General features: G+C 39.7%; 1 protein-coding gene across 1 annotated transcript in view; it reads left to right on the top strand.

Moving 5' to 3' along the window:
- LOC126471014 (cyclin-dependent kinase 9-like) overlaps positions 1 to 25989 on the top strand; it is a 35440-nt gene extending 9451 nt beyond the window's left edge. The window contains exons 2-3 of the mRNA XM_050099074.1: positions 18054 to 18174; positions 25770 to 25989. Of these exons, the coding sequence (XP_049955031.1) occupies positions 18054 to 18174; positions 25770 to 25989 (341 nt within the window). The remainder of the gene's footprint in view (positions 1 to 18053; positions 18175 to 25769) is intronic.
- The last annotated feature ends 335 nt before the right edge of the window (positions 25990 to 26324 follow it).

Genomic DNA, 26324 nt, shown 5'->3' with positions numbered 1-26324 from the left:
CCTCGTATGTAATGCGTTGCTAACTCAAGTTATTTTTCCAGAGAGACTGAAATGTACTGTTGTCAGACCCCTCTTTAAGAAAGGTTAGCCGGCTGGAGAGACCGAGCGGTTCTAGGTGCTACAGCTGGAACCGCGCGACCGCTACGGTCGCAGGTTCGAATCCTGCCTTGGGCATGGATGTGTGTGATGTCCTTAGGTTAGTTAGGTTTAGGTAGTTCTAAGTTCTAGGGGACTGATGACCTCAGAAGTTAAGTCCCATAGTGCTCAGACCCATTTAAGAAAGGTTATGGGAGAAATGTCAATAGCTACTGACCTGCATCACTGCTGACATCATTTTCCAAAATCTTTGAGAAGGTGGTGTACTCTACAATAGTATCTCACCTATGCAACAGTAATATCCTCAGCAGCTCACAGTTTGGGCTTCATAACATTTGCTCTACTTAGAAAGCCATTTACATGTTCACTCACCAAATTTTACTACCATTAAATAATAAAATACCGCTGGCTGTTATTTTCTGTGGCCTATCTAAGGCATTTCACTGCATGAATCACAGTATTCTCCTAGATAAATTAAAGTTTTATGAGATTGATGGTATAGCCAACTGATGGATAATGTTATATCTAACCAAAAGAATGCAGAAAGTTGTACTTATTAATTAAACGACTGTAGTCTGGATACATTATATGACTCGGGCGATATTATGTATGGGGTTCCCCAAGTCTCAAATTTAGGTCCACTGTTGTTCCTCATATATGTAAATGATATTCCATCTAATATAAAACAAGTAGAACTAGTTTTTTTTTTTTTTTGCAGATGACACCAGTATTGTAATCAGTCCAAGCACACACACATAAACAGAAGAAATAGTAAACAAGATTCTTAAAAATATCACTGACTAATTTTCTGTGCATGGTCTCACCCTCAATTTTAAAAAGACACAACATATTCAGTTCTGCATATCTAGGGGTACTACACCAGTAATAAATGCAACACTTGATGAGGAAATAATAAATAGGGTCAAACTTCAAAAACATTAGTTGTCCGTATTCATGAGAATTTAAACTGGAAAAAGCGCATTTTGAAACTCCTAAAGTAATTTAGTTCAGCCACATTTGCAGTTAGAATCATTGCAAATCTTCTGGAGAGGCAAAGCAGTTAGTTGGTGTATTTAGCATATTTATATTCAATAATGTCATATGGAATATTGTTCTGGGGTAACTCATCTTTAAGAAAAAGTTCTTCATTGCTCAAAAATGTGCTGCAGGAATAACATGTGGTGCTCACCCATGATCATCTTGCAGACATCCTTTTAACAATTTGGGCAGTCTGACTACTGTTTCAAAGTATGTTTATTCGTTCATGAAGTTGGTGTAAATAATCCACTGCATTTCAAAATGAACAATGATGTACATAATTACAATACCAGAAGGAAAACTAACATTCATTATTGCCTCATCAGGCAATGACGCCAACATGACGCAATCAACGGGTATGCTAGAGACATTGCCCAACACCTCTGTCCTAAGATTCATTGGATTTTCACCGTGGTTTCCATTTTGTGACCGATCAGAGTTTATTTTCCAAATAGCCCTCGTATGTAATGCATTGCTAACTCAAGTTATTTTTCCAGAGAGACTGAAATGTACTGTTGTCAGACCCCTCTTTAAGAAAGGTTAGCCGGCTGGAGTGGCCTTATCACTTATAGATGTTAACTTATTTATGGAGGACTTTAAATGACACTTACACATAAGCTTTTGTCCACAGCCTTTGTTAGAAAAGAAAGAAAAACACCCAACAGTCATTCAAAAAAGGGGTGCACAATACTGCAACTAAAATATTTGCTATCTTACCCAGTGATATATATGACAAACAGCAAAGTAAAATTTGGGGGTAGGAATTACTAACTCTCATCGGTACATCTTTCTTTCTTTTTAAAAAGGAGTTATAAATGTTCAGCATGTAGCCATATTTACAAATTAATTTGTGATATGAATGTAAAATGACTCATTCCCCATCAGTATGATTTACTGTGCAAATGATTCATGGAACATGAAACTAACTAACTAACTAAACAAGCTCATATTGGGCAATGATGGGCAAGAAAATTGGTGTGGCTCCTGTTTGAGGTCAAATGATGGGTCTTTGGTAATTTCTTTTCCTAGATCTGAAAACCAATGATTTAATTTTATATGTTGGCATAGATGGTGATTTAAGTTCTACCCTATTTTCTGCTGCTACTCAAATAAAATAATTCTAGAAAATCTCTATTATTAACCTTGCTTCTTTTTAACACAGGTGCAGTTGTGAAATGATACCCATAGTGTTCAATTTATAACCATTACAACATTTGTGAAAACAGTGCAATATCAATGTTGTAATATTTTAAAAAAAGAAACAGGAAATAACAATAATTATATATGTGTCACCTGAGTCCCTTTGATCTGCTTGAAGAATCATAACATTTAATCAGTGAAATACTGGATATAAAAATGTTGGAACTTTGTCATCCCATGTGCTTACTCCAACTTACTTCTTGTTTAATGATAAGTTTTATGGACAAGCTGACAGTGGCTATGGGAAATTCCTTATCACTTATAGATGTTAACTTATTTATGGAGGACTTTAAATGACACTTACACATAAGCTTTTGTCCACAGCCTTTGTTAGAAAAAGAAAGAAAAACACCCAACAGTCATTCATGCAAGCAAGCACACCTCATGCACACATGATCACCAATTCCTGCAGCTCGGACTAGATCACAAGCCTCTTGACCAGCATACATTGGGAAGAATCCAATCTTATATGTAATCAAAGGAGAAGCCAGTGACCTTAGATCTCTAGTTTACAAGACACCATCCCTCTGTTCATCAAGTGATGACTGCCAGCTGTCGACGGATGACTGAAGGGATAGTATCATGTAAGCCAGAGATCTATGGACACCGGTTGTGGATCAAGGGGCCTGAAGATGATGTAATGGAACACTGAAACTAGCTGGAAAAATAAATTAAACACAAAAGAGATGGCTGCATGTGTTCTAATTTTCATTTCACATTGAACAGCTGAAATCCTTGTAACCATCTATTCATATCAAGATTTAAAACTATCTTGTGTCTGGAGATGTGTTGATGACATGGTTTTAGTATGGTCACATTGAGTGATGCCCCTAACTACACTACTGGCCATTAAAATTGCTACACCAAGAAGAAATGCAGATGATAAATGGGTATTCATTGGACACATATATTATACTAGAACTGACATGTGATCACATTTTCACGCAATTTGGGTGCATAGATCCTGAGAAATCAGTACCCAGAACAACCACCTATGGCCGTAATAATGGCCTTGATATGCCTGGGCATTGAGTCAAACAGAGCTTGATGGCGTGTACAGGTGCAGCTGCCCCTGCAGCTTCAACACGATACCACAGTTCATCAAGAGTAGTGACTGGCGTATTGTGACGAGCCAGTTCCTCGGCCACCATTGACCAGACGTTTTCAATTGGTGAGAGATCTGGAGAATGTGCTGGCCAGGGCAGCAGTTGAACATTATCTGTATCCAGAAAGACCCGTACAGGACCTGCAACATGCAGTCGTGCATTATCCTGGTGAAATGTAGGGTTTCGCAGGGATCAAATGAAGGGTAGAGCCACAGGCTGTAACACATCTGAAATGTAACGTCCACTGTTCAAAGTGCCGTCAATGCAAACAAGAGGTGACCAGGACGTGTAACCAATGGCACCCCATACCATCCAGGTGATACGCCAGTATGGTGATGACGAATACACGCTTCCAATATGTGTTCACCACAATGTCACCAAACACGGATCCGACCATCATGATGCTGTAAACAGAACCTGGATTCATCCGAAAAAATGACGTTTTGCCATTTGTGCACCCAGGTTCGTCGTTGAGTACCTCATCGCAGGCGCTCCTGTCTGTGATGCAGCGTCAAGGTTAACTGCAAACATGGTCTCCGAGCTGATAGTCCATGCTGCTGCAAATGTCCTCGAACTGTTCATGTAGATGGTTGTTGTGGTGCAAACATCTCGATCTGTTGACTCAGGGATCGACACGTGGCTGCACGATCCATTACAGCCATGCAGATAAGACGCCTGTCATCTCGACTGCTAGTGATACAAGGCCATTAGGATCCAGCACGGCGTTCTGTATTACTCTCCTGAACCCACCGATTCCCTATTCTGCTAACAGTCATTGGATCTCGACCAACGCGAGCAGCAATGTCGCGATAAAATAAACCGTAATCGCGATAGGCTACAATTCGACCTTTATCAAAGTCGGAAACGTGGTGGTACGCATTTCTCCTCCTTACACGAGGCATGACAACAACGTTTCACTGGGCAACGCGGGTCAACTGCTGTTTGTGTATGAGAAATTGGTTGGAAACTTTCCTCATGTCAGCACGTTGTAGGTGTCACCACTGGCGCCAACCTTGTGTGAATGCTCTGAAAAGCTAATCATTTGCATATCACAGCATCTTCTTCCTGTCAGATAAATTTTGTGTCTGTAGCATGTGATCTTCATGGTGTAGCAATTTCAATGGCCAGTAGTGTCTTTCTTAGGGGTATTAATCTTGTTCACACCAGCATTAAGTTTACACAGAAAGTGGATATTGAGAGAACTTCCCATTTTTGGGGCATAGAATTTACTGTAAACCTACACATACTGATCAGGATATGCATGCAACTAGCTGCCATCCACCATATCCACGCACTGGGGTTGCTAGGTTGCTGGTCCAAAGAGTGTATTCTATGCATGATGTGGAAAGCTTACCACAGGAAATTGAACATGTAAAGCCTGTATTTAAATGGAATGGATTCTCTGCAAAGCAGATCTGTCATGCCATGGAGTTTGGACAATCACTGAACATACAGCAGTGTGAATCTACATCAGACACACTCCTAACTTTTGCAGGGAGTATACCAGCCAAAGTAGAGAGAATTTTAAGGAATATTACCAGCAAGGTTGTGTTTCATCAGGCAACCAAGCTTAATGCCATTTTGGATTAGTGTTAAAGATGATGTGGGGCTAAGGAAGCTTTCATGCTACTGTGATAAAGCATACTGTTGAGGCCAAGCATGTAGAAAATCACCACCACACACAGTAACAAGAGCATGAAAAAATCTGTTGCTTAGCCAAGGGACACACATTGAAATATGAAACATACATAATTACTGCCACTGCCCATTCCTGGGATTGTTTTCTGAAACAATCTATTCAAATTAGGCTGGTTGGTAATCTTACTAATAGAAACAAGATCCTCTGAGTAAATCATTCATCCCTGTGCCAACCTACATTAAAACATGACATACTCAATTGGCAGAATATTTTGACATTAGTTGCAGCTGTGATATCTTTGTTTTTGTTTGCCTTCACTACTGATGGTGCTGCTCATGTCTTTGCACTTCCAGCAATTGGCAAATGTGCTGAGTAGAGTCTTCTGTCCTATATAGGGGTTTTGGATCCAGAGTAGCAACAGTTTAACAGGATTCAGCAACAGCAAAGTCTCACCTGATGATGATGGGTAGGTGGACCACCAAAATATTGTGACAACTTTTCTTGATGATCTGGTTGCAAACCTGAGAAGAGTGTCACAAAAACAAGAACGATAATAACGTACATTTGAATGAAAATTCACAAATTACCAGAAACCAAAAAGATAGCAGATTTGGTTATAAAAATGTGCAGACATGATCTCTGAACCACTAAATTATCTTATAAATTTCTTCTTCTCTATTGGTGTATTTCCAGACTGCTTAAAAAAACGAAGATGTGAAGTGGTGACAAAACTACTAGCCAGTCTCTTAACTATTAGTCATTTAAATATAATCAAAAGTTTGTTTATAACAGACTGTCAGATTTCTTAAATAAATACAATATATTAATAGAATTCCAATGTGGATATAAAAGGAATCACTCAACTGAAACAGCTATATTTTCTTTTCTGTTTGAAGTGCAACAGGGAATAGATAGATAGGATATTTTTTCAAGCATATTTCTATAATTACCAAATGTTTTTATACCATGTGCTATGGTAAACCGCCTAGGGGGACAGAGAATTAGATTTACGGTAGCAAAATGCCTCGATTAAATTGCACCCCCATCAAAGAAATCAGCCCATAGAGATAACACAGGAAGAAAACAACACAGTTAATAACCATTAATAAGATCTATTAGCAATCAAATATGGTGTGCCTTAAGTATCCATATTGGAGGCAGTCCTGTTTTTACTGTATGTAAATAGCTTAAACATAAACAGCATCAATGGTAACATATGTATGCCAATTTGCAGATGACACCAGCATCTTAATAACACGAAATATGGAAGAAATAATGGGAGAAATATTTAAGGCATCAAGCAGAATATAGTAGATTACTTTGAGGTAAACAACTTATTTATTACAACTCATTACGAGTTATTTATCGACTTGGAAAAAACTGTTACCAACGACATATTTACTACACAGAATAGGCCACCGGCTAACCCCCATATTAAAATAAATGGATAATCACCAAGCACAGAGTACAAAATATCTAGGCATTTGGATACAAAAGAACATGACTGGGGTATACATATGAGACTATAAACAGAAAACTATATGAAAAATAAAGAGGTGCATCTTGTATAATAATCACTGGACTACATATTTTGATCGAGCTCACTCAGTACTGAAATATTGGGTAGTATTTTGGGCAAACTGTGAAGCAAGCCAGATATTTTTCAGATAGCATGAAAAGATATTTAGATTACATAAGCAGATCAAAGAATATCACATAGGCAACTATTTATGGAAAATAAGTTTTTACCTCTTCCCAGTAGATACATATTAGAAGATGTAATTCTTACAAGAGAAAAAAATGAACAGCAATGATCACTGTATCTCTTGTAGTGAATTTATACATAGATATTACATAAGACAAACAACTAATGTATATGTTCAGCAGACAAATACAGCACTATTCCATAAACGCATACTCTGTCCTATGATCTAACTATGTAACATATAACAGAGAAATATAAAAGTACAATAATAAAATAATAGCATATTTAAACCATCAGTAAAAGATTACTTGGTTGAGCACTAATTCTATTCTCTCAATAAGTACCTAGAAAAACAAAATTATACCACCCTTTAATGCTATATTTGTAAAATGTCCGCAATAATACAACATTCTGTAATATTATCTCTAGTTCAAAAAAATTGTGTTTTGTATAAGTATACAGTACAGTACTAGATGTACATGATCATTAAGGAAATAAGTACACTGCAGTAAACTGTGACATCTTAAATACAAATCAAGACAGGCGATCCTTTAAGTTTGTTAAAAGCTTTGTCAGACAGTAAACTTTATTAAAATAGGAATGGATATTATATTCTCTCTCTGAAAATCAGGAATGGATCAGAATTAGTCTGCTGTGGAATAAATGCTGTTATGACATTTCCTGAAAGATTTTAATGTTTGAAGCACAATTTGACAAAGAGTTTGACTGGTAAAGCTGTCATGTGGTGTGTACATTCCTTGCACCATGAACTTGTAAAATAGCAGTTGTTTTCAAAATGGTACTGATCACAACTTATTTATTACAACTTACTGCAAGTTATTTATCGACTTGGAAAAAACTGTTACCGGCGACATATTTACTACACAGAATAGGCCACCAGCTAACCCCCATATTAACCATTTGTGTTGGCCTTCTCTGTGTGTGTTCAATATTCCCTAATAGTCCCATGAAATACTCTAGAATGGGTCACATGCATGATTTGAAAGCAATCTCCTTTATAAGCTGTTTACATTTCCACAGGAAACGGAGGTAATGACAGTGGCATGTAAAGTGCCCTCCGCCACACACCGTTGGGTGGCTTGCAGAGTATAAATGTAGATGTAGAAGAGTAAATTGCTCCCATAAAAGTGATAATAGTGAAAAAGTCTTAATATTGTAAGTTATGTTACAAAAAAGTCAAGAAAGGTATCCAGTGCAAATGGTGTACTTAGTGGTTTCATGAAAACTGTTACAAAATAAACATAAAACTGGTAACTGTGAACTACTTGTAATCATGTGATGCTTGTGTTATGGAAGTGTGCAAAAAAATTATTCAGATATTATCAGAGACAAGGATTCAATAATTCAGATGTTGCAAAGTGGTACTGAAGCATTACAAAGGAATTGTGCTGCTCTAGAAAACAAATGTAAGATTCTGAGAAAGAGCAATACTCTGAAAGTGGAAAAAATACATGTTTTGTAACATGTGGCTCACATGTAACAAAGAAAGCTACCAATTTTGTGAAGTTATTGGCTATGGAGGCTCTGCAAACTACAGGGTTATTACAAATGATTGAAGCGATTTCACAGCTCTACAATAACTTTATTATTTGAGATATTTTCACAATGCTTTGCACACACATACAAAAACTCAAAAAGTTTTTTTAGGCATTCACAAATGTTCGATATGTGCCCCTTTAGTGATTCGGCAGACATCAAGCCGATAATCAAGTTCCTTCCACACTCGGCGCAGCATGTCCCCATCAATGGGTTCAAAAGCATCATTGATGCGAGCTCGCAGTTCTGGCACGTTTCTTGGTAGAGGAGGTTTAAACACTGAATCTTTCACATAACCCCACAGAAAGAAATCGCATGGGGTTAAGTCGGGAGAGTATGGAGGCCATGACATGAATTGTTGATCATGATCTCCACCATGACCGATCCATCGGTTTTCCGATCTCCTGTTTAAGAAATGCCGAACATCATGATGGAAGTGCGGTGGAGCACCATCCTGTTCAAAGATGAAGTCAGCGCTGTCAGTCTCCAGTTGTGACATGAGCCAGTTTTCCAGCATGTCCAGATACATGTGTCCTGTAACATTTTTTTCGCAGAAGAAAAAGGGGCCGTAAACTTTAAACCGTGAGATTGCACAAAACACGTTAACTTTTGGTGAATTGCGAATTTGCTGCACGAATGCGTGAGGATTCTCTACCGCCCAGATTCGCACATTGTGTCTGCTCACTTCACCATTAAGAAAAAATGTTGCTTCATCACTGAAAACAAGTTTCGCACTGAATGCATCCTCTTCCATGAGCTGTTGCAACCGCGCCGAAAATTCAAAGCATTTGACTTTGTCATCAGGTGTCAGGGCTTGTAGCAATTGTAAATGGTAAGGGTTCTGCTTTAGCCTTTTCCGTAAGATTTTCCAAACCATTGGCTGTGGTACATTTAGTTCCCTGCTTGCTTTATTCGTCGACTTCCGCGGGCTACGCGTGAAACTTGCCCGCACGCGTTCAACCATTTCTTTGCTCACTGCAGGCCGACCCGTTTATTTCCCCTTACAGAGGCATCCAGAAGCTTTAAACTGCGCATACCATCGCCGAATGGAGTTAGCAGTTGGTGGATCTTTGTTGAACTTCGTCCTGAAGTGTCGTTGCACTGTTATGACAGACTGATGTGAGTGCATTTCAAGCACGACATACGCTTTCTCGGCTCCTGTCGCCATTTTGTCTCACTGCACTCTCGAGCGCTCTGGCAGCAGAAACCTGAAGTGCGGCTTCAGCCGAACAAAACTTTATGAGTTTTTCTACGTATCTGTAGTGTGTCGTGACCATATGTCAATGACTGGAGCTACAGTGAATTTATGAAATCGCTTCAATCATTTGTAATAGCCCTGTAGTTCATTTCTCAGCAAACTTTGAAATCAGACAGAATTTTAGCCGTCTAGATGAAGAACTCGTATTTCAAAATTTTACAGAATTTGAGGAGCGTAACTGTGAATCATCAGTATACACTGCATTGCTGGGTACCAGATAAACTCTGAATTCCTGTATAAATTACATACGCATCTACATGTCTATTCTACAGACCACTGTGAAGTGTATGGAAGAGGGTATGTCTCATTGTACCAGTTATTAGAGTTTCTTATTGTTCCATCCACATATGGATCGCAGAAAGAATGATATGCTGCAATTAATCTAATTTTGTCCTCATGATCCCTCTGTGAACTATACATATGGAGTTGAATTATATTCCTAGAGTCACCATTTAAAGCCACTTGTTGAAACTATGTAAGAAGGCTTCTTGGGATAGTTTATGTCTATCTTTAAGTCTCTGCCAGTTCAGTTTCTTCAACATCTCTTTCACAATCTCCCAAGGGTCGCACAAATCTGTGACCATTTGTGTTGGCCTTCTCTGCGTATGTTCAATATTCCCTAATAGTCCAATGAAATACTCTAGAATGGGTCACATGAAAGATTTGAAAGCAATCTCCTTTATAGGCTGTTTACATTTTCACAGTATCCTACCAATAAACTGAAGTCTACTATCTGCTTCACCCATGACTCAGCTTATGTGATCATTCCATTTCATATCCCTACAAAATGTTACTCTCAGGTATTTGTGTGAGTTGGTCAATTTCAGCTGTGACCCATTGCTGTTGTAGTCATAGGATAGTATGCTTTTTCATTTTGTGAAGTGCACAACTTTACATTTCTGAACATATAAAGATTCGTTGTAGATAATTGCATCATCTGCAAAAAGTCTGAGGTTACTACTCGTATTGTCCACAAGGCCATTAATATACAGCAAGAACAGCAATGGTTCCAACACACTTCACTGGGGCACACCTGAAGTTACTTGTACATCTGTTGATGTATCTCCATCCAAGATAACTTGATGCTTCCTCCCCACCAAAACATACCAGTCACAAATTTTGCTTGATACTGCATATGATCTTACTTTTGACAATAAGCATAGATGTGGTACTGACTCAAATGTTTTTCAGAAATCCAGAAATACTGCATCTACCAGACTGCATTGATCCAAAGCTTTCAGTATGTGAGAAAAGTGTGAGTTGGTTTTCATATGATCAATGTTTTTGGAATCCTTGCTGGCTGGCATGGAATAGGTCATTCTGTTCAAGATACCTCATTGTGTTTGAACTCATAATATGTTCCAATATTCCACAACAAATCAGTGTCAACGATATTGGACAGTAGTTTTGTGGATCACTTTTATTAGCCTTGTTGTAGCCGAAAATTGAGTGCGGAATTTGATAGGGATTCCATCAGGCCCTGGAGGGTTGCTCAATTTTAACAATTTCAGCTGTTTCTCAACACTAATGAGACTAACACTTATTTTAGACATCCTCTCAGTAGTACGAGAATTAAATTGAGGCAATTCTCCTGGGTTTTCCTTTGTAAAGGAACATTTGAAAATGACATTAAGCATTACAGCTTTTGCTTTGCTACCTCAATTTCAGCTCCTGACTTATTCACAAGTGACTAGACACTGACTTTGGTGCCACTAACAACATCTGCATATGACCATAATTTCTTTGGGTTTTGTGAAAGATCATTTGACAACATTCTGCTATGGCAGAGCTTCACAACATATGTGCTTGCGGAGCAAGCTGTGAGCAGCAAGGCGCGAGCACGGAGCAGCGTGAGCATGCTACCCCCACTACCAGACCAGAGCGGAGAGTGGGGAGAGTCACGTGGGGCACACAACAGCTGCCGCCAGTCAATGTAAATCCCCGGCCACCTGCAGGGATATCACTCACCAATTGTTACTGTGACAAATGAAACAAATAAAGGAGAATGTACACGTGCCACATAATTTTATTAGCTTAGTGTATGCCTCTACATTCGTATTAATTTGTGAACTGTTACACAATAAAAGGTGTCACTGAAGTGTGGGATTCTCTGTTATCTTGTACTTTTTGCCCTATACAATTGCGTCTATGTTTGGAGTAATTGTTCTTGTGCATCGTAGGCGCAGCGTGCAGTTTAAATTTCGATCAGACAATGCGTTTCTCAGGCGTGTCTTGTTACATTTCATTGCAGAGAACAGTTATTCACAAACATACATGGAACTGAACATTGATATTATTGTAGCTGCCAGTTTGTGCAAATGAGGAAATCTATCCTGAGGGAAGTGTCAGTAAATTTCCAAAATGTTTTTCTTGTCCTGAAATTTGTCTCTGTATTCTCTGTCACACTGCAGGTCAATAATTTCTAGTTGCAGCTCAGGACGAATCTCTTCAATATTTGCTGAATATGGAGAGGAGAACAGATCAGAATCACTGTCTAGTGCTGTCAGATCTTGAAAGCATTGATCAAATTCTACCTTAAGGGCAACTTAACTATGTGAATAATGTTCACAGTTTTTGTGAAAATCTTGCATGGATGGTAATTTAGGAAAATGAGCTAGATTTCCTGTTTCCAGCTGACTCACCCAAAGTGTCAATTTAATTTTAAAAGCTCGTATTCGATCTATGAAATGAGTAATTAGCAGATCTTTACCTTGTAGTGAAATGTTCAAAGCATTCAGATGGCTAGTTAAATCTGCTAAGAACGTGAGATCACATTTCCATGAAGGCTCTTTCAATTCAGGAACACACATGTTATTTATTTCCATGAACATATTTATCTCATCTAATAGGCAAAAATTCAATTTAATAATTCGCCATGACTAAGCCAGCGGACCTCGCTGTAATAAGGCAGGCTACCATACTGGCTTTCTACATCCTCAAGAAAGCTTTTAAATTGTCTGTGTTGTAGCCCATGCTTCCTTATATAATTGGTTCTAGGAACAACAACACTCATCACATTTTTTAGAGTGATGCTCTTTGAACATAAGTTTTCCTGGTGGATCACACAGTGAATGCCCCTTATTTCATTCAGAATGGTCAGCTTTTGCATTTTCTCCTTCAACAGCGCAACGAAACCTAATTTTTTCCCTGTCATCGCTGGTGCACCGTCTGTAGACACTGAAATTAAAGAATTCAACGACAATCCTATATTTTCAACACTTTCTTCAACACTACTTAAAATATCACATCCGGTTGTAGTGTTCTTCATGGCTACTACATCGAGGAGCTCCTTCCTCACCTGAAGATCCCTATTAACACCTCTAATAAATATGGAAAGCTGCGCTGTTCCAGTGATATCAACACTTTCGTCCAGAGCTAGAGAATACGCCATAAAATCTTTATAGATATTTGCAAGCTGGCTCTGGACGTCATCTGCTGTGTCCTGTATGCGACGCATAATGGTCATGTCAGATAACGGCACAATCCGAAACTGTTCAACTTGAGATGGACACAAATGTTCCACTGCAACTACCAAACATCTTTTATTAAATCGCCATCAGTGAAGGGGCGCAGGGATTTTGCTAAAAACAAAGCAATTTTGTAGCTCACTCTGAGAGCTGCCTCAGTTGATTTTTCTTCGTCATCCAGATCTTTTTCGGATAGCTTCCTTTTAAGTTTAATAACTTCCTGTGCACGATCTGGTCCATCACATTTTCCACTTCCGTAGTCTTTCGCATGGTACGACATATAATGTCGCTGCAAATTAAATTTCCTAAAAGAATTCATCGTTTTGTGACATACTAAACATTTTGCAACACCATCTTTTTCTGTAAACAGATACAATTCCTCCCAATGGGGGTTGAAATGCGAAATCATGGTTGGGGTTACACAACGGCGACTTGACATGATTCTTAACCAGCGAAGTGACTGTTAGAGCTGATCGTAGTACTTTTAACGTTATACAGTTGGTGCGAATTCAATAGGCACGCTGCGGTCCTATTCATACGTGCGCGCACATTTCCCCTCCCTCCCTACTCCACGACCTTGCACCTGCTCGCGAGCACATGCCTGAGCAGACGCCAGTACTCGTGCTCAAAACCAGCCAGTTATTAAGCCCTGTGCTATGGTAATCATTGAGGGCTTCATGCATTGTTCTCTTGACAGCCGAATAAAAAATTTGAAACACTATTACATAAATGAAAATCTGGCTTCATATTTAAAGAACCTGATAGCCACAAACAGGCTGAATCTAAATTTTGCCCAATGTACAAGAATATGAGCAGCTCCTTCTGTATGCATTGATAATATTGCAAGTAGTTCTAATTAAAGTGTAAAAGAAAAATTTATTCAAGATTTAGGATTATCAGACCATGCAGCACTATTTGCATCACTATCAAAATTAATTTCAGCCTGCACAACCAGAAGATGTAGGAAATCAGTCAACAAAAATTGGAGGATGTGGTCCGACACAAACACAGTTCACCAAATGATAACTCAATAACTTTTCAACTGGATTGTTGAGTATATTCAGTGAATGCTTTACTTCTGTAGCTGTAGTGACTGAGTGTCATAAAAATATGTCAAAGGTAACAAAAGGAGTTAGAATTTCTTACATTATGAAGAGGAAACAGAATATGGAGGCAAAAGTCAACTAAAGCCTTGAATTTCTTAAATATGTAAGCTCATACAATAACATTTGAGAAACTAGATAAATGAACAATGTGTACTGCAAACAATAGATCCATTTCAAGTGTAAAAAACAAAGAAAAGCTGTTTGATCTGATATAAGAAGTGAAGTTGGCAGTGAAATGGAGAGAAAATGCCTCTTTAAACTAATGATAAATGGTACAGCTGTTACAGATCCCAATGCCATATATGAATCCTTCAGTGAATTCTTCTAAATTTTAATAAAATTGATGACTGCTCACCACCAAGAGCAAATCCAAGTAGGACAGATGGAAATTGCCCAGATTTGAATTTTTCTGATGTTTCAAGTTCTTATGTTATGAAATTATAATGTCACTAAAAATTTTAAACTCAGTGGGTTGATATGCTGTACCCACTAGAATAATAAAAACAGTCTGTAATAGGGTTGCACATCCACTTTACCTCATAATCAACTCGTCTTTTGGCAAGGGATGTTTTACAGACTGACTAAAATATACTAAAGTTCAGCCTATTCATAAAAATGGACAGAGATGGTGAAATGGAAAATTATAAACCTGACATCTTGGGTTGTCGGGCGTTCTGCCGGATATCAGCGTCGTACTTGCACAATATTTTGGTCACGTAGCTCGTGGCCTTCATCAGGTGCGACCTGAGACTGCTCCTCAAGTGGACCTGGTCCAGTATTTATGCCTATGGCCTTCCCCCTCCACCAACGGCTGCAGGCACTTCCTCTGTGGTCCGCGCCCATTCCCTGCGACCTGCTGGAGCGTTGCTGCTCCATTTTCTGTCCGCTGCGGTTCTAGGTGTTCCCTCTGCGGTCCGCACCCACCAAACCCGCTCCTGGGGGTTTCATCTACAGTCTGGAGTACCAAGCGTTCCCCCTGGGGCCTCTTCTGCACAGCTCTAGTTGGCGGGAAGCCTTAGCATTGAACGGTTGTGTTGTTACAGTGTTAAGTAAGGAACACTGGGCAGACAGTCGGTCAATGCGATTTAAGTAGTGTTCAGTCATTGAATTCTTGACAGCAGAAGGTGTCACCCCAAAGGAGATTCATCAGAGAATGAAAGCAATTTATAGTGGTTGTGTTGATGTGGGGCTGGAACATCTGACCTGCGTGACAAACAAATCATGGCCACGGTGTTCTGGGACACAGATGGTATTATCCATGTTGATTTCCTTGATCGTGGAATAACAATAAATTCATAACATTACATCACAATGCTGCAAACTCTGAAATGATGGCTAACAAGGTTCTGAAAGGAAAAGGAAAATGTTTTCCTGCAGCATGACAATGCCAAACCACACATTTCTCATGCCACCACAGCAGATCTTCAGAGACTGAATCTCACCACCGTACGGCATCCTCCATTCAGTCCAGATTTAGCACCGTCTGACTTCCATCTCTTCCCAATAATGAAAGATGATCTTTGGGGACATCATTATGCTTCTGATGAAGATGTTGAGAGAACTGTGAGACTGTGGTTGTGGAAACAGAGTGACGATTTCTTCCATGATGGCTTCAGAAAACTTGTTCATTATTGGCAGAAATGTATCCAATTGGCTGGTGATTATGAGGAAAAGTGAATATTGGTAACTAAAGATCACATTCTAAGGATTATTTCTGCATTTGATTTATTAAAATATTCCCATCCAAACAAAATTAATGAAGATGGAAGCATTACTTTTCATTCAACCCTCATAAATTTAGTTTCTCAAATAAAGGTTTGCAGTATTGTTTCTTTCTGGATCCCACCATGGTTCAGATGACCTTTTTCTGTAGTCTAGAAGCTCTGAGTATATTAGGTTTCTCAGACCCCTAAAAGATTGTACTATATCTAGTAACTGAAAAAAATATGTATACTATAGTTTTTTGGATCTGAGTTGGTGATATTATACAAGTGACATGACTTAAATCTTACAGCAGACTATCACTGTTGAGTCATCTGCATACAAGATGGCATGACACTGATCCTGGCATGGCATGTCATTGACATAATACATAAACAGTGGTAGTCCTAATATTGAGCCTTGTGGTATGCCTAATTGTGATTGTACCCAGGTAGAGTGGACTTCCTATCATGAACAAGTACTCTTTGTTTTCTGGTAGCTAAGTATGATGACATCCAATTATGAGATTTTCCTTGAAAATCATAGCTTGTCAGTTTGCAAAGGTGCAGTTCATGATGCATGGTCTTGGAAGCTTTGGTGAGGTCACAAATGATCCCTGATACACACATTCTATTATCAAGATATCAGCTAATTTTTGTGACCATTTCATTTATTGTGTGGATTGTGATCATTTATTGTGTGGATTGTGCTGCAGCCTTTTTTGAAAACATACTGATTGTGTAAAACATAGCTTCACAGCAAACATGCTCCATGAGCAGGCAGTGAGTACAGGTCCATAAACAGTGAGTAGCATCATGACAGGGACCAGGGTGGGGAGCTATGTGGATTTTGTGTAAATGAGTAGACTGATCCTGAGGGAAATACATAGAAAAATCTACAATTCTGTATAGTTTCTGTTGCACTGGATATCAATTACTTCAAGCAACAGATCAGTGCATACTGTATATTGAAAACTTTATTACTTTCAAATTCAGTTCTATTACAATTCTTTATTTATTTCCCTACATGACTGGCACTCAGTGTGTAGACACATGAACTAATAAACCCACATTTTCTACATTTTGTTGAATACTGCTAAGAATGTAACATCCAGCTGCATGCTAGTGACATGTACAGTTTCATACAGGACTAAATAATAACACTCTACAAAAATTCTACAAGCAGACTGTGAACTTTGCCATAAACTGTGTGGGACATATGATTGTCATATTTGATAACAGAACCACACAAAACTATTCTGCCTGAAGTGGATGTCAATGTTTTGCTGCAACTACCATGTATTTCTGATGTACCTTCAGTAATGACATGCTTGATTTCAGAGATCATGCATCCATACAGTTCACAGGCCAGCTTATAGAGCCCACCCCTGGTGAGCTGCTAAAGAAACAGTATTATTTAAACGATTGCAAAAGAGTGCTTGGCCTATTCTGTAACCTGTATTACTGTTGTCCATTTACTGTGTTCAGTGCTACACACAACTTGTACTTCATTGTCTCTTACGTAGGCTCTATAAAGTACTATGTTCCGTATCCATGTTTGTTCTTGCTATAACATACTTGGCAATGAGTGAGGGTTACATTTTCTCCACTTGTTAGTGTCAGCACTGAGTCACACAACAAACATCTTGATGGGAGAAATGCTCAAACATATCAATGCCGAGCAGCAAACTTTCACAGAACAACAGTAGCTCTCACCACCATTCTAAGTCGAGCAACATCTGCGAGTTCACAGCACGTTACTTTTCCATCAGTGCAACCACCGCCCTTTCCAGCATATAATGAATCGGCTGAAGACGGACTCCTACGAGAGATGGTTATGCCAACATTTCCAGGTTTTTTGAATGGATGATGCACACCTGGGTAGGGCTTTCTTTCTTTCCTGGCTTTTGCTACGCATATATTAGTTGCTGTGCCAACTTCTGTGTTTGTGAGAATCAGCCAGCTTATATTTGATGAAATATGCAAGCTTCCCTCACCCTGTTCCTGTGACAGAATGTGTACAGAATTTTACCATTGTTGGAAACACCCAAACCAGTCTTACAAAGCCTGGACTGAAGAATTACACAGGTTGAGCCATCATTGTAAATTTGTCACTAGTACTCATCTTGGATCCTACACCTATCACATGGTGTCTGTGATGTTATTGTTTGCTGGCCCTAGATAGGGAAGTCCATGAAAAAGCACTTGAATGCGAGAATCCAACATATACGGGTGTGCCCAATGTAGTGCAGTCCTGTGAAGTGTCACAAGCCGTAGATGATCAGACTGCTACCTGGGAAAGGTATTGGAAGTTGCTCACTCAACCCCTGTTAGGCACACTGCAAGTATTCAGGACATTGCAGAAGCCATTGCAGCAGTACAACCTTTGACTGAGCATCCCATAGGGCAGTGTCAGTTATGGCCACAGCAACAATATACCACATCACAACAGCGGCCATGTGCCCCCCCTTCTGTCCTGCCTGTACTACTTCGTCCAACACAAGTGTGCTGCATGCCCTAAGCATTGTGCTATTTGCAACAAGTGTTGAAAGAAACGCCACGCTGTATTGGTGTGTAACTACTTTTCAAACATGGCAGACACAGTAGTACCGATGTAAACCATTACAAATGCAAATAGACACAGGAGATGCAGCAACTTTAGTAAATGCACAAATGTACATGGACTTGGGCTCCCCTCCCCTTACACAGGTTTCACGGCAGTTTGAGGCGTAGCGCCTTTGTGTCGCTCCTGTCACTTGTTAGGACGATATTGTTATAGGCATGAGTCATCGACAGATGTCACCAGCTGACATGGACCTGAGTTACAGAGCTGCACGTAGTTGTACTAGTGGGCGGCAGAGGTCAGCAGTTGACGGACAGTGCGAGCAGTCGTAGTCAAAACAATGTTGTAAAGTTATGTTTGATTAATATTTAATGTATTTGCATAATTATAATTGTTTTATATGTGTAGTAATTAGCAGTGTGAGTGTTGTATGAGTGAAGAAGAACAGAAGTAAATGAAAATTGTTTTGTTTATTCACGAAGTACCAATTAAACTATACAGGGGATTTACTATAATTAAATGTGCAGTCAATTTATGGTACTAATAAATTGTGAGTAGAACACAAATTAATTGGTAATTTCAGAAGGAGTAATTTTATATTTGATACTTTTCTAAATTTATTTATTTAGCAATTGCCATAGAAAGAAATGTTTTACTATGATTGGTCATTGAAGTAAAGCGCGGGTTAGTGCGGGATAATACTGCAACCTGATTTGCTGTTTGTGATATCAGCCAATCAGAAAAATGCAGACTCGCACCAATCTATGCTGGGAGCAAAGCCATTGGTGTGATCTAGGGGGGTCAGGGCTGAGGGTTCGAACTAGTAACATCTCATTGAAAGCAGCTCTGATGAAAGAACTGTAAAATAGCGGAAAAATGCTAATTACGAGTTCACGAAGTAGTACAAAGTGTATTTAAGTGAACGGTATAGTGGAAGTTGTGTGGAATTTTGGACGGAATATCAAAATTATTGCTTTTGACTGTTAGTTAAAACCGTGTGGCGTGTTGTGTGATCTAAGACTGGAACAGGTATTACGTGTAGAGCAGAGTGCACAACATTTGAGCGAGCATTTTCATAACTAAATGATCTGGTGAACTCTATTAACTTCGGTAATGGGTGTAAATACCATAAACTGGCTACATGTGTGATTGTGGTGTGCGTGTGAACTCTACATTGTGTTGCCACTTACAAGGGAACCTCCCCATCGCACCCCCTTCAGATTTAGTTATAAGTTGGCACAGTGGATAGGCCTTGAAAAACTGAACACAGATCAATCGAGAAAACAGGAAGAAGTTGTGTGGAACTATGAAAAAATAAGCAAAATATACAAACTGAGTAGTCCATGTGCAAGATAGGCAACATCAAGGTTAATGTGAGCTCAGGACCGCCATGGTCCCATGGTTAGCGTGCGAAGCTGCGGAACGAGTGGTCCTTAGTTCAAGTCTTCCCTCGAGTGAAATGTTTAATATTTTCAGTTTATGTGACAAACTCTTATGTTTTCATTACTTTTTTGGGAGTGATTATCACATCCACAAAAAAACCGAAATCGGGCAAGGTAGAAGAATCTTTTTAACCATTCGCCAAGTGTACAAGTTAGGTGGGTCGACAACATATTCCTGTCATGTGACGCACATGCCGTCACCAGTGTCATATAGAATATATCAGATGTGTTTTCCTGTGGAGGAATCGGTTGACCTATGACCTTGCGATCAAATGTTTTCAGTTCCCATTGGAGAGGCACGTCCTTTCATCTACTAATCGCATAGTTTTCCGGTGCGGTCGCAAAACACAGACACTAAACTTATTACAGTGAACAGAGATGTCAATGAACGAACGGACAGATCATAACATTGCGAAAAAAACGAAATTAAACTTTTCACACGAGGGAAGACTTGAACCAAGGACCTCTCGTTCCGCAGCTGCTCACGCTAACTACGGGACCACGGCGCTCCTCAGCTCAGATTAAACTTGATGTTGCCTATCTTGCACACGGACAACTCAGTTTGTATATTTTGCTTATTTTTTCGTAGTTCCACACAAATTCTTCCTGTTTTCTTGATTGATCTGTGTTCAGTTTTTCAAGGCCTATCCAGTGTGCCAACTTATATCTAAATCTGAGGGGGGTGCGATGGGGAGGTTCCCTTGTTAGTATGTACTTGGCAGTATTAACTGTGATCTTTATCGTAAAAATACACCTGAAAATTTACATTGCCAAGTTAAAACTTTTATTTCAGTAGCTAGCCACATCCCATTTACCAGACAATTCTATGTATGTTGCAACCTGCAATAGACAGTAGTGGTCTAGTATTTTCTACTACAGCTTTTAGCTGGCAGGGCGGTAAAAAGTATCGTGCCGCACCACAAGTTGGTTAGCTACAATAAACAGCAGATTCCAATCCTAGGTCAGTGCTCCACTGCTGTACCTTAGAAGTCTGTTGTTCACTCTCTTACCTTCCTTGCTGTGGATCACTCCACCAAAGACGTGTTCAAGTTAGATGCATTTAACATTTTAGGTTTCTCCATTGCCAATTAGATGAATTTAGTGTCAGATCAAGTTCTATATCACAACTGGAGTCCCTCCGCTGTGAGTTTTTGTCACTGTCTTCCCCTGGGCTTGGCTGTGCTACCAGTTTTCAGGTCCACATTATCATGAAAGAGTCCACCTGCCCTTGCTTTTTTTATCAGGAACGGCAGGTGCCTGACACTTTGCGCAACTCTGTCAAGGCTGAATTAGACCTTTTAAGATCCCTCGATCTCATTTGGCCTATTTCTTCCCGTGAATGGGCAATAGCACAGGTCACCATTAAGTCGAGGGGTACGCTTTGTCTCTGCAGCGACTTTAGTGTCACAGTTAATGCACAGTCTTGGACTGTACATACCCTTTGCCAAGCCCTGACAAGTTGCCCACAAAATTATCAGGCAGACATTACCTTTTCAAGATTGATTTGTTGGAAGCATATCTCTAGCTCCCCTTGGATGAGGCCACCAGGTACCTCCTTGTTGTCACTACACCTTTCAGCCTATATCAATATCAATGCTTGTCTTTTGGCATCACTAGCAGGCCTGCAATTTTTCAGCATTTTTTAGGACAGCTGACAACCTCTGTGCCCAGCTGCTTCAATTACATCAACAATATCATTGTTTCAGGTTCTCCCACTGAGGACCACCTCAGCAATTCCTGATCATTGGTTTCTATTTTGTAGTCTGCGGGTCTCAAGTGCAGTCTTGCCAAATCTTAATTCTTTCGGCTGTCAAATGGGTACCTAGGTTTTGAGGTTTCCCACACAGGGGTCAAGCCATTGTGCCACCATGTGGATGTAATTGTGGCTTTGCCATAGCTGACCTCCATTAAGGAACAGCAGGCATCTCTAGATAAAGTTGTGTGCTGCCGTAGGTTTTTACTGGATGCATCCACTGTTGCTCATCCAGTGCATGCACTTTTGCATAAAAATCTGACTTTTTCTTGGTCCCTAGCTTGTGACTGTGCATTCGCTTTGCTTCAATCTGCCCCATTTCTGGCCAATTTTCAGCCAGCTCAGCATCTTGTGTTGGCTACAGGTGCCTCTGAGCATGGTCTTGGTGCAGTTTTGGTGCGGATAGGTCTGAACAACCCATTGCTTATGCTTCTAAGACTTTAATTCCCACTCAGCAGTGGTATTCTCAGACTGAAAAGGAGGCTTTCGCAATTGTGTTTGCCCTCAAGAAATTTCATGTCTACTTGTATGGTTCTAAGTTCCATTTAACCACAGATCAGAAGCCACAGGTTGCTCTTTTTAACCCTTCGGCTTCCATGTGGGACAAGGCTGCACATCGTTTGCAACAATAGCCTCTCTTCCTCTCCCATTATCATTATCATATCCATAAGTGGCTGTCGGTGCAGCACGCCAATGCCAATGCCTTACCCTACCTTCTGACTGGACCGGACCTGGTGTTCAATCAGGATGAGTTGCTTTGTTTCTATTTAGATATTGAGAACCAGAATACAGTCAAAGGTTTTTCCCATCACAAATGCCACGATAGCATCGGCCATAATTGCGGATCCTGTACTTAGTTGAGTCCTCTCTTTCGTGCAGCACAGGTGGCTGGAATAATTCTCAGGCCTTGTTACAGAACCCTTGTTTCATTACTTCTCCCTCCAGTACCACCTTTCTGTGTCTGTCGGGGGGTTCTTTTGTTAGCTACAGAGGACACTGCTCCCTAGGTTGTGATTCCTGCTTCCATATGGTATAATGTACTGCAGCCTCTGTGTGATGGTCACTGGGGGACCTCTTGCACCAAAGCTTTGGCTCACTGGTATGCTTATTGGTTGGGAAAGATGTGGAAATTATGCAGCTTATTGCTGCTTGCACTCACTGTGTTTAGCAACATGCAGCCCTGTGGGTGTCCTTTCCCCCTGGCTGATGCCGCAGTGCCTGTGGGAGCATCTACATGTCAATTTTTCTGGGCCCTTCCCAAATCAATTCTGGCTCATTTTAGTGGACACCTATTCAAAGTTTCCCTTTGTGGCGAGTAGTCCATCCGTATCTGTGGCAGCCACTATTTCAGTCCTGTCCAAGGTTTTTGAAATTGAGGGACTTCCTTATACCATGGTTACTGATAACAGCCCCCAGTTTGTTTCTCGATAATTTGCATCTTTTGGTATGGCTAGTGGTATTTGCCATCCCACAGCTCCCCTGTTTCATCCTCACTCTAATCATGAGGCCAAACACATTCTTCAGACGTTTAAAACTGAGATGCAAAAGAGTGTATCTGGCAGGTCGCCTGAAGCTGTTATAGACTATTTTTTGAGTTCTTACAGTTTCACTCCAGCAGGGGACAAGCCATGGAACCTTCTTCAAATGCTGCGTTCGATGCCGCATCCTCTGGTGTCGCCGGTTCCATGACAGTTCCAGCTGGGTGCACCTGTGTGGGCTCATCGTTTCGACTGTAAGCCAAACTGGGTTCCTGCTGTCATCGAGCATCGCTGAAGCTGGTACCTGTGCATCATCCACACTCCTGATGGGCAGAATCCCATCACTTTGAGCAGCTGTGATCATGCACGGCGGGATATGTTCCGGTGGGCCCATGGCCCGCCGCCACTGCTGCCAGTTCCTGTGTCGCAGACACTCCGGTTTTCACTGCAGCAGGGGTTGCCACCTTACACTTGAGGGCTCCACACAAAGTAATTGCACACTGACTACTAAATCAACTCATTATTTAGCTACGAATATAGCAAAAATATGTTTATGGCGTGTAAACTCAAATTCAAGTTATGCAAAGCTGTAAATGTAAACAAATATAGCAATTCCCATATCTTGGGGCATGCTATAATGAAGAAAATTTCTTGAATGTCTCAGATACAAGCATGGGCAGGTTAAAGGAGAGATGGTCGGAGGAGGCAATCGCTCTCCCACCACCTGAGAGTTGAAACTAAATTAAAAGCAAACAGTTTTTTTTTTTTTTTTAAATCTGTGCCAAAGTTTAGCACACAAATTTAGAGTCTTGGACAATTTAATTCAGTGTTCCCCCAGGCCATCTTACTCTGGGTGCCTGAGAGAATGTGCTATTTTTACCAGTGACCCTCCTCCTGTTCAAATTGTGGATGCCAAATATTAGCAGGGCTTCTCAATCACTGACAGCAGCATGTGCTTCGCATTTTGCTTGGGGCACTATCTGCTTTGTCCCCATCATTGTCATTCTTGCTACTATTGTTAGACTGCTTGCCTAGAATTCAGGACCATATCCAAACAGTTATTTAGAAATTATGAACTACAGTTTTAAATGTATTTATTTTAATTTCAGTTTATTTGCTTTTAATTTGTTTATCAGCTCTGTGTTAACAAAAGGCTTGTAAGCTCATTGCTGTGTATTAACAATTATATATAAGAAGTTACTAAGAAAAAGGTTGTGAATGCTACACATTTAAAGAAATTTAAAACTTTTTTGTCTAAAATGAAGCACATTTTTGCAATTAATGATATTTTTAAATATCAAAACAGTTTAAAACAGCAGTTTTTGAAGGTTTTTTCGTTAACTTCAGGGGGGGGGGGGCCTGGATCTTCTTTCTCTTCTAGTCAACCACCTCCACCCACCACATTTCATTAATCTGCCACTGGCTACAAGCATCCTTCTTAAGTACTGTAGTGCATATGACAATTTACACTCTTGGAGGTTATGGCTGATATTATTTATTACCACTTATTACCAGGCCTGTGTCATTCAGCACCCATGACTGGATAGACTGCAGCCTGATGGGTGACCACAGGGTTGTAGTCCACAGGTAATATAGCTATGAAAGAGGGCATGATATATGGTTAGCAAATATTGGTCTGTAATTATGCTGTTTAATCTCCTCAGGAGACAGTTTCTTGCACACCTCTTCAGCATATCCTTTCCATGTGACTTTGTGATCTATTACAAAATGCAGTAGTTTCACAGTCTCTACCTCCAGATGTGTAGTTTTGCTGAGGCTGCATACCATACACTAACAAGGAGAGGCCACGAGGTTGGGATCACAGATTTACTTCAAACTTAGTACACCTTTAGTAGGCCATTAAAATAACAGTGTGCAAATAGTAAGGTGCACTACTATGGCAATTCCAAGTAATAATGCATCTATTATGAAACAGGTGTATCTGTGCATAGGTGCTGGACATTAAAGTTCGTGGTGGTCAAGTAGTTAGAGGTTCAAGTATCAAAAGATGAACCCGTATGAAACAATGGTTCAATTCCTGCTCAAAATTAATTTTTAATCTATTTTTTTCATCATTGGTCATATTATTTAATTTATATGACATTTGAGAGGTAATATAATTTTTAAAAAAGCCATGCGTATTTGTATTTGCATGAAGTTTTAGTGAATTTCATATTATTTGACAAATAACTACTTTTAATTAACCCCTTATGGCATACTGGATGAGATATGGCACATACTATTTCCCACATTGTGGAGCTCAGATTTGAAAATATATTTCGTAAATGCATGTTGGGATAGATATGGTACACTGTTAAGAATATATCTGCAAACAGTGACTGCCATCTGTAGAGAGAATAAGGAGCTATGTAGTAAGAATGTTTGCTTTGTGCTGCAAGCTGTTTACATCAAGTTCGGTCATACGAAAAGTTGTATTTGACACAGTAAACATTTGAGTTCAAAGTTTATATAATTTCTAGGGGTGAAAGAACATCTGTGGATAATTTTAAAGATGTAAGTTTATATATTTGTCAATTAGAATACATGTAATATTGAAAAATCAGTTCGTGACACGTATGGCACAACATGCATTATTGGTAGCATAAAGAAAACATTCATCATAACCTAACTTTTATAGTAAAATATATCTTTTCTTGTCAGCTGTGTTAGTGCAATGACTGTAACAAAGTTTTACAGCTCTTCTGCCACAATAAGAGCTATTGAGGATGGAAATGTTAGTGAAGACCCAGATATGTCAGATGACAAAACATTTTCTGCAAAACATTATTTTCAAAATGAAGATGTTGTGCTTTGTTCAGAGTCAGATAGTGATGATGATATCAGACCTAAGAGCTATAACATAACAAAGAAAGAACTGTGATACCATAAACAGAATCAGAGTCAGAAGATAACAGTGAGCTGAGGCTTACTGCTGATTGTAACCTTGATGATAATCGTGTTGCAGATAGGGTTAGAGCAAAGCAACGAATTTCAAAACCTTCTACTAAGGTGGAGTAACCTACAATACACTGGAAAGTAGGACACTTGATTAGAAAAGATGCAGAGGTAAAATTCACTGGTAATACTAATCTTCCTGAGGGAATATTGGATCTTGGCACTCCTGTGGAATATTGTCAGTATTTCTTTACTGAAGACATAGTGCACTACATAACCAAACAAACTAATTTGTATTGTGTACAATGCCAGCCCAATAAA

Source organism: Schistocerca serialis, chromosome 3 (assembly GCF_023864345.2).
Source record: "Schistocerca serialis cubense isolate TAMUIC-IGC-003099 chromosome 3, iqSchSeri2.2, whole genome shotgun sequence".
NCBI classification, from domain to species: domain Eukaryota; kingdom Metazoa; phylum Arthropoda; class Insecta; order Orthoptera; family Acrididae; genus Schistocerca; species Schistocerca serialis.
Note: the sequence above shows the minus strand (reverse complement) of the source record. Positions and strands in the feature narration are given on the sequence as shown.